The 15225-nt window shown below is 43.5% G+C and overlaps 1 protein-coding gene across 1 annotated transcript in view; it reads right to left on the bottom strand.

The window, feature by feature from the left end:
• frem1a (Fras1 related extracellular matrix 1a) overlaps positions 1-15076 on the bottom strand; it is a 29293-nt gene extending 14217 nt beyond the window's left edge. Inside the window, 7 exon segments of the mRNA XM_038976053.1 lie at positions 241-349; positions 563-886; positions 1367-1555; positions 1774-2122; positions 2405-2499; positions 4776-5218; positions 15000-15076. Of these exon segments, the coding sequence (XP_038831981.1) occupies positions 241-349; positions 563-886; positions 1367-1555; positions 1774-2122; positions 2405-2499; positions 4776-5018 (1309 nt within the window). The 5' untranslated portion in view covers positions 5019-5218; positions 15000-15076.
• Positions 15077-15225: the final 149 nt, after the last annotated feature.

Raw genomic sequence — 15225 nt, 5'->3', positions numbered from 1 at the left:
GAATACACCCATTGACCGGTGGAGGCTGGTGGGGGGAGCTACAGGAGAACGGGCTCATTGTAATGGCTGGAATGGAATACATGGAACGTATCAAACATATGGAAACCATGTTTGACTCCGTTCCACGAGTCCATTCCAGCCATTACAATGAGCCCGTCCTCCTATGGCTCCTCCCACCGGCCTCTACTGCCATTGACACCTACCCATGTTTCATGACACCCTGGGTGCATTGACACCTACCCATGTTCCATGACACCCTGGGTGCATTGGTGTCTGCTGTTCTAACTGACATGTGGACCATGATCGGGGTGCTCTTCTCAAAGAAGAAGTCATGTACCTCAAACTCCACCTGTTGAAGAGAAACTACATCTGATGGCCTGAAAAAGATGACATTCTAGCCTGGTCTCAGATCTGTTTGGAATGCATAGCCAACTCTGTTGTTATGCCAAACAAAATGTTGCCACACTTTTGGACCTGTTCCACCACCTCCTTAAATGCAACGGAAATTGCATTTAAACACTGTGAGTGTGATGGGCCAAACAAAGGAAACAGTAATGGGCACCTCATAGTTCCTACGCTGGGTGTGGGAGGAGTTGGGTGGCTGGTAGCCGATAAGCATGTCGTTGAGGTCCACCCAGGTGAAGGAGAAGATGGGTCGCGTGTGGTCTGACAGGTGGGTGATGAAGCCCTCTAGGGGGGGCTTGGTGATGTTGAACACCAGCAGCTGTTTGGGGGTCTCTCCGTCCTCTGCGTCCAGGGTGGCGGTGGAGAGGGGCGTGAGGATGAATTGGTCCACTTCCAGGATAAACATGGACATGAAGGCTGGCTTGGGCGGCTGGTTGGGAACAGCGCCAAGGATGTGGACAGGTATCCAGGCCCGCTCCGACTGCACATACAAACGCAAGCACAAGCATAAGCACATAGACACACAGTCAAATCACTAGGCTACCCTGGGCGGCAGGGTAGCCTAGTGGTTAGAGTGTCGGACTAGTAACCGAAAGGTTGCAAGATCAATCCCCGAGCTGATAAGTTAAAAATCTGTCATTCTGCCCCTGAACAAAGCAGTTTGTTCTTAGGCTGTCAACCCACTGTTCTTAGGCTGTCATTGAAAATAAGAATTTGTTCAAAATTAACTGACTTAAATTAAAAAAATAAACACACATACAGACAAACAAGGCATTCTACCGTGAGGTTGTGCTAACTAAGAGGCATAATTTACTTCCTGAATTTCTTAGTTGAAATTAAATTGTCCCGAACTTTCGCAGCATATGACATTAACAAAGATACAGAACTTTCACTGATTTCAAGCCTTCAACATTTTGGTAACTTCTAGAAAATGTTTCTGATGAGAAATAGCATAAAGTACCTGGTATATGCTCCCGCTCCTGGTGTCGGTGAGGTCCAGTCGGAGGGCGATGTAGTCTACGTCTGGAGAAGGTGGGTCTATGTGCTGGTACCTCAGGCCCATCACCAGGAACTCATCACAGGGCACTTTGGTAACCTTTGCCAGCTTCAGGCCCTTCAGGCAGTCCTCAGTCTTACACATGGCCCTGGCCTTGTTATCTGTACAATTTAGAAGAGGAAGAGTGAGGTTAGGGAGATGTGTTCAAGGACAAATAAATGATTTTGGTTGGAATTCATGGATTACACTGATTTCTCATGCATTCAAATTATTTCAGTTCATGTTGAACACTACTTTTAAAACATCCAACATTCTGAGTTTGCCAATAATCTACCAATTGACTGTATCACTACTCTTGTTACCATTACTACTAATATTTTATAATAGTAATACTATTATACATCCATACCTAGCTGCTGCCGGAGAGGAATGAAGCTCTCCGGCTCGTCCCCTCTGGCCTCCAGCTGTTCTGGCTCCCCAATGACCAACTGACCATGACCCGGGAGGTGTGTCTCATGGGTGTTCACACGGATGCTACACTCAAGACTGGTCATCCTCTCATAGTGGAAGGACACCACGTTGCCATCCAGTGTGTCGGACAGGCCGTAGAACTCTGGCACCACCAGGGACTTGGGCCCTAGTTTGATGATGTTGCAGTCGGGTTCCATGATCTCCACACGCAGGAAGAAGACCTCCGTAAAGGTCTCTGTCTCTGTGAACCTGAGGAGAAGACCATCTAGTCACACTGAAAACAGTACCAGTGGTCATAACTTCATTTTACAAGTGGGGCCAACTTTACAGGGAGGAGATAAGTGAGTACAATACTTAGTACAATGAAGTATTCCTGTTGCTATGTACTCTGTTATGCAGGAAGTGATGTCTTCAGTCTCATTCAGTACCATTTTAGTTAGTTAATTCAAAATGGGTAAAAAAAAAAGTCATTGTAATTACAATACATGTAATCATAGAACCTCTGAATAGAATTTGGATAGATGCAGGTACCTGTAGAGTCGTAGCTTGACAGTATCTTCTTTTAGTATCGGGCAGCCATTGTGAACATACTTTACGTCATCAGCCAGGTAGTGGCAGTCAAATACCTACAATTATGATGTGAAAATAAAATTAGATGTATCCGAAATACAGCCGTGGGCTACTGTAGCCTTTCAAGAAAACGAATTTCCACATTATCACTTAAAAAATAAATAATCTTCCTGCTGCAGGATTATTATACTCCCGTGACAGAACTGGTCAAATAAGGTTCCCACATATGTAGCTTGAGGCTTAGTTTATTGCAGTAAATCTTACAAGGGGCATAAAAAGTGTGCTCAAAAAACACCAGCTAGATAGGAGAGAGAGCAAAAATGCTTATAAAACCAAAAGTTGTTTTTCCTCTCAAACAGCGAACAGAAAACATTCAAACCACTGTCTTGTTTACCCATTGTTCAAGTAACATTCAGAAGAAAAACAAAACAGAGCAACCCAAGCTGCACATAAACCAGAGGTTTCTTCCTGTCATCTGGTAGTAATGTAACGTTACCATCGTTGCTTATTTAGGATAAATACTCTCTACAGTCACCACCACATAACTAGCACCATTTAAAGCCACTACTTGACGTTTGATGTTGTTCATCGTGAACAACAAGTAACAGCGGTCTTAAAAAGGGCTACACAGTAACCAAACAACTCACGAGAGTGGGTGGCAACATTTCCGGCTGTGTAGGGGTATCTCATGTCATCTCAGACATGTAGGCTACTAGGGAGGGCACCGGGAAAAGCCCTGAGTCTGTCAACAGACCTTCATTAGGCCTGGAGGCTGCCTGTCTCTCCCTGCAGACAACGGCTCAATTAGTGTCCAGGGTCAGACATAGAATGCTCAGATCTACCTTCCTTTTCCTCTTCTGAGGATCAGACATATCAGTTTCAAGGGGTTCCAATGACTAATGACATCCACTGCAATACTCACATGGTTGAGTTTGTATAGCAACTGCCACCAATTGCTAATATTAGCATTTTCTACGAATTTTCTAACCAAAAAACATCTTTCATGCCCAAATCATTAAGGGCCGGTTTCCAAGACACATATTAAGCCGAGGACTAAAACACATCCTCAATAGAGAATCTCCATTGAAAGTGCTTTTTAGTCCAGGATTGTTTTGTCCAGGAAATGAGCCCCTATGGCCTAGAGCAGGACATAAGTGGTCGCTTAGGGCCCCTGGAGTGTTGGAATAGTAAAATACACAAGGTGCAAGTAAAACATGTGTTTGGGCAGCAGCACTGACAGTCAGTGCCCAGGTGCCCTGACTTCCAGGGAGCTCCCATTTATTTTGTTAGTCACTCTCACTCAGATATCATTAACATGGCATAAGTCATGGCAAAATGTGTAGAATTGCAGGAAATTAGCTTTAAAACGAAAAACAGTATCTCTGCCCAAAAGGAGTAGAATTGCATGAAATGTATAAAAAAAATCTACATTTTCTCCCTGCTCAATGGCAAAATTAGTAGAATTACATGACTTCTCTCTGTCCCCTGGCAAAATGTGTAGAACTGCAGAAAACTTGCTTTAAAACGGCAAAATATATTTCTGCCCCATGGCAGAATGAGTAGAATTGCATGAAATGCGTTATAAAATTTCATTATTTTCTTTCTTCCCCATGGTAAAATGTGTAGAACTGCAGAAAAATTACTTGTACATGTTCTCTATGACCGATGGCAAAATTTGTAGAATTGCAGGAAATTAACTTTAAAAAGTAAATGTTTCTCTCTGTCGTGAAGGGGGGGGCACTAAAACATTTTGCCCACTATTAAGGGGGCTCCCCAACCAAATATCGCTTAGGGCCCCCAAAAGGCTAGAGCCGGCCCTGGCCTAGAGCCAATTGAAGAACTGCTGAAGAAACATACCATGGTACATACTGTATCACAATCCCCCTTGTACCTAAACCTCCTAATATAACAGCTTTATGGTCTGTTTTTATGATCAGCAATTAGGACAATGTGTTAAGCGTTGTCAGGGATTCTCATTATGGAGGAGAAACATGCCAGTGACACACTGTTATTAGCGTTTTACTGCCAGGTTTACCCCGGGGCAGTTGTCTGTCACTAACCCTTTTCCTGGATAGTGAAAGGTTGTTCAGACTTTTGTTCCAGTTGTAACAGGTAGGACATTTCCAGAGGTCCACCACCACTAAGTGGTAAACAGGCAGGTAAAAATACATCTTACTTGGGGTCCTGTGTCCCATGTGCTGAGTGTTTCTGCCATGGGCAGGGTTTTCAATGTGTGCTAGTCTCATCCACTCTTAGATGACTATTCAACTTACAACTGGAAAAGCAATGGTTACCACCTGTTGATCTGTTACAAAGAAGCCAGTTACATTACCTGAGGTGTCAGCGTCCCCACCCTCTGCGTAATTGGCTCGTTGAGCACCACTTCCACCTTGCAGGCGTCCTTCACCCGGGGGATGTGGAACTGCAGGTCCCCCTCCTGCAGGTAGGCCGACTGGCCCCTCTTCACCCTCAACCCTAGGTTAGTCTTCACCAGGGAGCCGTGTGACCCTCCAGCCACGACTAGCAGCAGCAGCCAGGGAAGTGCCCATCGCAGTGCCCCTCTTTGTAAACCCATCACTGTCCCTGACTCAATGGAAGCCTGTCTCCTGCTTCTTCATGGGATGGGTACCAAAGCAAAGTGGAGACAGTTTGAGTTATAAATTGCGAGTAGGTTGTTCTGTTGACCGCTGTGCAGATGTGGATGTGACAGATTTTCTTAGGAGTTTGTGGTTATCCTCCTCTATGGTAGTGACTGCTTCACTTGTAGTGGACGGGCTGAAAAAGAAAAATGTTTTGTTAGTCAGTAACTCCTGAACTAATGTGCAATGGTAATGGAAAATAAGCTTTCAGAACAACTAAAAACACAGTGTATCAGATTACTAGACAATTTGTCAAGGAGATCACTATTGCAAATAGTGTATAAAGATGTTTACATATGACACATTATATCATGCTATTTGTGAGGCCGTTTTGTAAGAAAAATGACACAGTTGTCTAGTGTCCACCATGTCCATCATCAGTTCAAAATGATGTCATCCATTTCATTCCAGGAAGGGATAGTTTGGTTTGCTGTTTCTGAGTTAATCAGCAGTATACCTTAGCTGTTTTCTCATGTGAGGAACAATGGTGTCCTTCATTTGAGACCGTTGCTCACAATGTCTAATTGGTCACAGGTCTTTGACAAAAGCTTGTATTTGGCATCTTGCCTGTCTCCTTCTGCTTAGCAACGAGCTTAGGAGGAGTTAGAGTGGTTTCCTGTGTCAGAGATTCTCCAGCTGGATATTGTCAGAGATTCTCCAGTTGGATATTGTCAGAGATTCTCCAGTTGGATATTGTTAGAGATTCTCCAGCTGGATATTGTCAGAGATTCTCCAGCTGGAATATTGTCAGGGAGTCCTCCAAGAAAGCCAACACACTTCCTGAGAAAGAGCTTTCTGTACCTGTGGTACTCAGGATAATGTCTACCATTTCTTCTCTGTTTAGAGTTTGAACAGAGCCAAATAAATAATGACAATGAAATGTAAGGATGAGGTCCTCTTACAAGTAGTACCACTTTGTGGAATCAACTTGGCAACAAAAGCCTTGTTGGTAAGATCATATAAGATGACAGTGTCTCTGTAATACACTCATGGATTAGAAGAATTAAAAGAATGAGCTGGATAAGCCTTGACCTCTCCCTGACCTCAAAACATCTGGATAGTGTCTCCAACACAATTACCCAACATGCTCTGGCAGTGAGAATTTTAGGACACAACCTGACTGCATTTCTTTGGTTCATAGGATGAGGGGCCGGATACTTTCAGAACTGCTGTATTTCTCCATAAACATGGACTAACAACCCTGCATGGAATAAATTATAATGGTGCTAATAATGCATTTATGATTGAGAGACATATTTTCCCATCTTCCCTTCGGATAACCAATTGTTGTGGACTGGCACTTTAGCTGACCACAGGAATCCCTGCCAAGGACTAGTTCTTAGGGTAGCTCTTGTAGCCTGGTAGTGTCAGGAGGGTGAGTGTTCAGTCTGGTTTAACCAGGCTAGTGTCTCAGCACGTCCATCTGAAGATGAAGTGATAACATGAAATATACCCTCTCTGAGCCTAGGAACTTCACAAGCTTTGAACTAGGGTCTGGCTGAGAGAGACCTGTCTCATCTGTCATCATTGAACACACGGCTAAACAAGGTTCATTTCCCTGACTAGCAGTATAATGAACTGCTACTGCTGTGATAGATAGTTGCTGTCACATTCTCGCTCTCTCTCACACACAAGTGCACACACATATCTGGCAAAAGTCACTCATTGTCTTTAGGACTTAAGTTTGTGCATGTGGAAGCGGGCATGCCATTTCCAATTTAATTTACTAAAAACAAAAACGCAAATGAGCAAAGCCACAAATTATTAATTTGAATACCGGTGTGCTGCAATTCAAGAGTCATTCTTGCGAGTGATGTTGATTTAACACAGGTGTCATATTGCACTGATTGCGCTGACTCACTTTGACCTCTTATGCGGCCTCTCATTGTCTGCTCTGACGAAGGTGGCTTTAAGAAGAGTTTAGCTCTGGGATTAAGCTAAGCTACAACTGGCGTACAGTTGAAAGTCTAAATATATAAATAATGACTTATCAAACTCAATATCAAAGCAAACCGGATTTCCCCTTAGTAAATCATCTTTATTAAGAAAACAAAGAGGAAGTAGTGAAAAGCCCTGGGGGAAGTGAACAGTAAATCCAATCATCATAACGAGCCAGGGGTCGGATTTCTCCTGTCTCTCTTCCTGAGTTTGGAAGCGGTCCTGCAGTCACAGACATGCCTTTGTTTGCTCATTCCTTTTCAGTCATTTTTACTCCCTCCTCCTGTAGGATGACTCCTTCCCTCCCTCCCTCCTTCCCTCCCTTCATACAGTGCATTCGGAAAGTATTCAGACCCCTTCCCTTTTTCCACATTTTGTTACTTTAAGCATTATTTAAAAATAATAATAATTGTATTCCCCTCATCAATCTACACACAATACCCCATAATGACAAAGCACATTTTTTCTCTCACATTTATTAAAAATAAAAAACAGAAAAGGTTGGAAAAAACGCAAAATACCAGTCCCAAGGTCAACAGTGAAGAGGCGACTCCGGGATGCTGGCCTTCTAGGCAGAGTTGCAAAGAAAAAGCCATATCTCAGACTGGCCAATAAAAATAAAAGATTAAGATGGGCAAAAGAACACACCTAGAAGGCCAGCATCCCGGAGTCGCCTCTTCACTGTTGACGTTGAGACTGGTGTTTTGCAGGTACTATTTAATAAAGCTGCCAGTTGAGACACTCTAATGTACTTGTCCTCTTGCTCAGTTGTGCACTGGGGCCTCCCACTCCTCATTCTATTCTGGTTAGAGATAGTTTGCGCTGTTCTGTGAAGGGAGTAGTACACAGCATTGTACGAGATCTTCCGTTTGTTGGCAATTTCTCGCAAGGAATAGCCTTCATTTCTCAGAACAAGAATAGACTGACGAGTTTCAGAAGAAAGTGCTTTGTTTCTAGTCATTTTGAGCCTGTAATTGAACCCACAAATGCTGAAACTCCAGATACTCAACTAGTCTAAAGAAGACCAGTTTTATTGCTTCTTTAATCAGAACAACAGTTTTCAACTGTGCTAATATAATTGCAAAAGGGTTTTCTAATGATCAATTAGCCTTTTAAAATGATAAACTTGGATTAGCTAACACAACGTGCCATTGGAACACAGGAGTGATGGGTTGCTGATAATGAGCCTCTGTACGCCTATCTAGATATTTCAGCCATTTCCAGCTACAATAGTCATTTACAACATTAAGAATGTCTACACTGTAATTCTGATCAATTTGATGTTATTTTAATGGACAACAAATGTGCTTTTCTTTCAAAAACAAGGACACTTCTAAGTGACCCCAAACTTTTGAACGGTGGTGTATGCAAATATGATATTTCAAAAACCTGTTCTTGCTTTGTCATTATGGGGTATTGTGTGTAGATTGATGAGGGAAAAAAAGATTTAATACATTTTAGAATAAGGCTGTGACGTAACAAAATGTGGAAAATGTCAAGGGGTCTGAATACTTCCCGAATGCACTGTATATGCAATCCAGTACCACGCACCTCCAAAAGCTCTGCTTTCAAATGCGGTCTATCCTCTGCAGCCATAAACACACTTGCTAAGACCAGACGATTTATCGGTCTATGTCTCAAAATAGAACGTGACCCTGAAAGACAGGTGATAGCAGAAGAATTTGACAACCAACATTATGCATATGATTTTTCAACAGTGACTATCAGGAGCCGTGTGGAAGAAGCCCTTTTGCCACCCATGCAACTGGCACATGACTGACTTGGCTGTCTCTCCAGGGCATGTTGATGATGACTGACCTGAGGTTCTCGAACACTCTAACCACTAACTCACTGATCTAAACCACACATACACACTCACACACACTGCCAAATACAAATGGCTGATCTGATGAGGGGCCTTTAAGACTATGTGCAAAGCATTATGGGATGGTATGAGATGGACTGAGGCCTAGGCCTGTGGGGAGACATCAGAAGCCCCCTTAAGCAGATTTCTGATGGTCTAGTTTTAACTTTGTTGCTTTCCCATCATATAACTTAATCTCAGAGCATGAAACATTAGTCTATTTTAACCATATTCGGTTAGGAGTGATTTAGACCGTTACCTGAGTAGGGATGCCCAACGGCATAATAAATACTACTAGGTGAACATCTGGGTGTGTTTGTAACAATGGAAAATCACTCGGCCTCCATGGACAATTGAGAGAGTTGAAATATTGGCCATTCACGTAAGTGTTTCTGAAAACATGCATGATACCTAGAAACATAATAATGTGAGAGGATATGGGTGAAAAAGTTCCCCTATAGTTTTAATATAAATTGTTTAATATGTCTGGATTTTTGGCTAATGGTATCAAGCTTTCCACTCGTCAACACCCGACTCATATTCCTTACATAATGCACTACTTTTGACCAGAGCTCTATGGGTCAAAAGTTGTGTACTATATGGGGAATAGGGTGCTATTCAGAATGCTGCCCTGGTGCTCACAGTCACCACATCATGAATCAATTGGGTTCCTCTGCTCTGGATGATTTCCTTGAAGGTGCAACTGCAGTCCTTCCTTACTACAGTAATAATGTATGACTTGAGACCAGGGGAGTTCAGTAGGTCATACCGTAGCAAAATTGATTTCCAACCGAAAGCAAAAATGTGCATTCTTAATGGACAAATTCAAGTTGTACCTCCCCAATTCAAAATATTTCAAAACATTTTCTCCCTTCTAAACATGACCTAGGACAGAGTGACTGTTTTAGCTCTGTACTTTGAAATGTTCAGATCTAAGACGGCTCTTACATTACCAACCACTTCCAAGCACAGTACAATACCTTCGCAATACGCCATTCAAAGCATGACTGACATGTGCAAGTGTTGCAGCCTTTCATTTTACAATGTAAAGGCGGCTGTGTTTTGTAGTTAACACCCGCCATTTTAATTCTAACCCTGGTGACTGTGTTCTTTTCTTTTCCCTGCTCTCCCCTTCTGGAGACCTTGGAACTTGGCCTTAGCCTGAAGGCAAGTGCCAGTTGGTGGTAATGACAGTATTTCCTGATGCAACCTGCTTATTTCCAGATGCTCCTTGGTGCGTTAGCTGTTAGCACATGGGCAAAGTGTTCTGCTGCCTGGGGCTACAGCACACTGGTCCACCTCCCAGCCCAACCCAGGACAGCCACGGCTTGCCCTCCAATCTGCAGCCTTCTTGGTGCCAGAGCTAATAAGAATTAGTGCCAGGGCCAACTCAAAGGGCTATTTACTGTGCTGATGGGGATGGATCTGTCTTGGTCTGGTCCCGGATATGTTTGTGCAGTAGGAGTTGGCAAGATACTATAGCACAAACAGATTTGGGACCCAAACTAATTTTTCAAGTTGGCACCAAGGCTAAGGAACTATATATCACATGTTAGGGTAATGCCTTTGAAACTGTGAGAAACTCAGTTTCCTGGAGGCGTGCACTTTCCCTGAGTGCATTGGCTTTTGTCAGAGCTCAATCTATAAGCAATTAAAAGACCCAGTTTGCTTCGTAAAAAAAGGGCCTCAACTCGAAACGGTCGGACCAAGAAGTCAGATTCCTCAGATGTTCCCTAAGGGCCATTTCCTGTGTCCTGTAAGGGGAGCCTCTCCAATACTGGGTGGTATTCATTAGGGCATGCAACAGAAAACATTGAAAAACATTTTGTAATGTAAAACGGAAATGAGCGCTTCTTATTGGACAACCCCTCACTGTTTTTTAGACCATTTTCTTCTATTTGGTGCCTAATGAATATGGCCCGGTTGTCCAAGGAGATTCCTAACAGGGAAAGGATTAGGCTCTATTTGTAAAGGGGGAAAGGGCCAAATTAAAGGCACAGCTTAACACCAGGGACCTTTCCCATCACTAACCGCCCACTCCAACCATCTGCCCCAGCCCCTATATTCTGCATCCCCACAAAGAGAGGCTCCCGGCAGGGTAAACATCACTCCTTGGGCCTGGGTTTTGTTCATTCGGCACTAAACGGAAGAAAAGTGACAAACGGGGAGGGACTACTGTGCTAATTTCCATTTTCCATTGCAAAACGTTTAAAAACATGAAATGTTTTCCGTTGTGTGATCTAATGAACACAGCCCTGGTAAAGCTCTGAGAATCAGAGCTATGTGAGATTAGGGAGGACTTATTTTCACTGCATTGATAATGGTGTGAAATATCACCTGTTATGTGCCGAGAATAGTGCTTGTGTGTTTACATGCTGATGGGAGCGAGACAGTGGTGGATTAGGTGCTATCTCTCTGAGACAGTTTGATCTACTCTCTTTACTCTGGACTTTGGTCTTCTCTCAACATTCACATAGCCAACATCTTTATGTCGAGACCTGGCATCCCCCTCACTTACATATTAACACACAAATCACCAGCTGGAATGTGCAGTTAAGACAATCTTGCTCACTTCGCTAGCTTGTTTCTGCTCACTGGGTCAGTGAAGCAGTGCTCACTGATACTTCTGTAGGTTAAAGCCAAAGAAGAGCTTATTCACCTGACTTTCACTACTGTAAGTCCGTCCAGTGAACCCAAATATATGTGACACCAAACCAAACAGACCAATAATGCCAATGGTATTTTCTAAACAACAGACCAACTCAAAAGGATTCAGTGGATAATAAAGGGATAAATATAGTATTGTGTATTCAAGTGCTTTCCCCCACTGGGCAAAAACTGGTTGAATCAACGTTGTTTCCACGTCATTTCAACTATAAATATCTATGCGATGACATTGACTCAACGTGGAAAACTGATTGGATTTACAAAAAGTCATCAATGTAAGGGGATTTCGCCTTTTTTTTCACCCAACTTTTAACCTAAATCCAATGACGGGGTGACATTTTTGGTTGATTTCGTGTTGAATTCACAACTCAACCAAACGTAAATCGAAACTAGACGTTGAACTGACGTCTGCGCCCAGTGGATTGAGGCTTTACAAAAAAAACGAAGAGACACCAGTCTGAAGTAAGCTTCTCACACATTTCTGACACTGTTTACCCCTTAAAACTCATTGAACATGATCTTACCAGCAGCGTAAACCACTGGCATTGTACTGAGAGCAAGACGCGACACGTTTTCACCAACCCTGACTCTGATTATAAGGTTAACCTCGGTTGGAGGCATTCACAGGGAGGTTTGGAGCATGTTCAATGCACCAGTGTTGAAAGGAGCCTGTGTGGGCTAAGAAAAACACACAATAATGGAGTGGAATGGCTTTTTGTTGGCGTCAGTCACACAGAAATTCATTTGTCAAACTTCTAACTGCAGTACAACTCCAACTGGGTCTGTGACCCTCTTAACCAACTGAAGCATGCAGCTTTTTTCCCCCTGTTCTTTGTTTGTGATTATAGTTTGAGGAAGGAGCTTGACAGCTATGGTAGATGCTTCACTTGCAGCTCAGTTGGAATCTGTTGTGTTTTTACAGTGGGACGTTATCTAAAAAGCAGTCGCACAACGGTGAGATAATGGAGGCCTAATAAAAGTCAGTCAATTACGGTTGAAGACAGTTAAATAATTGAATTGTTGGGACAGAAAAATAGCCAGGAGCTTGGATAAAAATGTTATCCTATACCAACCAGAATGAAAACACATGTCCATGAGTCTGTTTAAGACATACAGGTGTGTGGTTTCTGCAAAGCATCAGATCCAGGATGGCCCTGGACCTGGCCCCCAAGAGTTGAACTTCGCTGTCCCCCAGGAGTGTGATGCAATCCCTCTGTCATCACCTCAAGCTCACAGCTCTCTATGCCCGTCATAGCACAGCCCAGACATCTGCTCTGTGTCAGTCCAACGTAAGGTCTCAAAATTAGATTGACTTTTTCCCCAACTGAAACTGAAGTACGACCTGGCATCGGTTCATGTGTGTCTGCTTTCATCAATGAAACTGGTATTCATTCTGAAATAAACTGTGATTTTATCCAGTAATGTTTGGCAGGAGGCTGGATATGGGACAGGGTTATTCCCAAGCAGAACTGTACCAGGCCAGTTAGAAGTCATTAGACCTGGGAATGGACATTGATTTGTGAAATGAGGTCTGTAAGGTCGTGATGAGAATTGTCCCATGCTTTTTTATTTGTACATTGGGGAGGAGACTGTTTTACTCATATTTGTGCTTGTGTGCGTGCATGTGTCTGTGTTTACATGATTGTGTGAGTTGAATTGTGTCATGTGATACTTGGACTGGTCATGTGATCCTACGACTAACATATCCCAGAGCATGCTAGGTGGGTGGCCTGTGCCCTCCTGAATGCTCACTGACGCAACACAGTTCCGGTACCTGATTGGTGGGGGGTCAGATTGGGAGGACACAGGACAGCATACCAGGCCTGACTGTAAAATCAGGATTCGTATTGAGGAGAGGGGCTGCATGATATGGGTTGTGAGGCAAACGTTTAGGTGGAATGTCTGTAGCTACAGTATGTTTATTTCAATCTAGAGGGATCTCGTCATGTCAAACGGAATCATACTATCAAATAGATCCCTTACTGGTTTAGTATAAGACCAAGCTGTATTTACTAAATCTTTAGAATCAGGCGTCCGAACTCCGGAGAATCAATCTCGCCAAGATCAAAGTCATCACCACTGTACCTCTTCAAAGACAAGTTGACACAAACTATCACTTCCGTGGCCAGTTCTCAGTGTTCAACTGAGTGTATAATTTGGGTCTTGCAGAGATGGGAATGTAGCGCTTCCCTTTGACAAGCGGGTCTTCTCCACAGCTGGGAATGCCTGGTGATCAGCTGCCTCCGCTCAACAGCCAAGCGCCACTGCACTGCGTCTCATCTCCGTAATGACAGGCTCCTGAGCAGCCAGCAATTTCCAAAGAAAGAGGAGTCAGAGGGAGAGAGCGAGAGAGAGAGAGAGAGAGAGAGAGAGAGAAAGAGAGAGAGTAGAGAGAGCGAGAGAGAGAAAAGGAGTCCTGTATTTGGCAGCCAGCCAGCCAGCATATTCGTCCAACAGCCAAGTTGTGATGTGTCCCAGACTTCTTATGACAAGAGAGAGGAGTTTACTAAGTCCCAGTCCATGAGATTGATACAAAGGGAGGAAATGTAGGAGTGATGTGTCTTCATATATTTGACTTCAAAAACAGAACGGAAACAAAACTGCCAACACGTTTCATTAAAATGCTTCAGGACATTTCTTGAGTGTCTTTGAACATTTGCAAATATAACTACTGAGCTCAGTCAAGATGACTCGCGTAAGTGGTCGGTGACGAACTCCTGGAAAAGTGACACGCAAAACATACTTAACAGTCAAATTTCAAGCTCACTGTATTGTAAAGAACGTGAAGGTCATACAGTGTACTACTGCTGAAGACTCACAGCCGTCTCTCTGTCTTAACTAGGGCACACAATAACATGTCTGAAGAGGACCATGCAGTAAGAGAACCGCATGAAAGACTTGAGTCCAACAACTAATGCCCTAGCCTAGACTCATGTACTGACTTTAGGTTTGCACAACCACTTTATTGTGATATTTGTTGTTGCTTTAAGAGGCAGCTTTCTCACGAAAACAACACATTCTTTTAGAAAGGTTTAAGTGTGTTTTTTAGAAGTGTGTGTGTGTGTGTGGGGGGGGGGGGGGGGGGGGGGGGGGGGGCTCATTCCTGATCTCCTGGTAGCTTGAAGTACCATCATACATACCATCCTTCCTTTACACAACCGATCAGAGACCGGCTTGATAACAAATCCAGTGGACCAACCTTGTTTGTTTTATACAACTTGCCCTTCCCTTTCTTTTCCTGAAATGTTTCCCACTATAAAAACGTTAAATGACAAGCCAGACCACTACAGATTACAACTTTGTCTTTTAGTAAGAAAACTCACATCTCATCAACTTTTCGGAACTCCTCCACATACTGATTGCCCTAAGGGGACAAATACAAATAAAGCTGTATTGACTGCCAACCAGTAAAGTCAACAGCAAGACAGACTGACTGACATGCCCTTACCTTATTAGTTCACAGCTCCTTCTCCCTCTCTTTCCCACCAGGAGCTCCCTCTGTTCATGCACTCCTCTCTGCTTCCCACAGCAACTGTCTAATTGACAGAGAACCTTGCTCACTCCTAAATGTCAATCCACACCCCACGAAGAGAGAGGGAAAAAGGAGAGAGGAAGGAGGGAGGGAAAAGAAGCCTGTGCGTGTGTGCGTGCGTTGGGTGGGGGGGTGGGGGGGG

Source organism: Salvelinus namaycush, chromosome 36 (assembly GCF_016432855.1).
Source record: "Salvelinus namaycush isolate Seneca chromosome 36, SaNama_1.0, whole genome shotgun sequence".
NCBI lineage: Eukaryota > Metazoa > Chordata > Actinopteri > Salmoniformes > Salmonidae > Salvelinus > Salvelinus namaycush.
The sequence above is the reverse complement of the archived record's forward strand: the minus strand, read 5'-3'. Positions and strand labels throughout refer to the sequence as shown.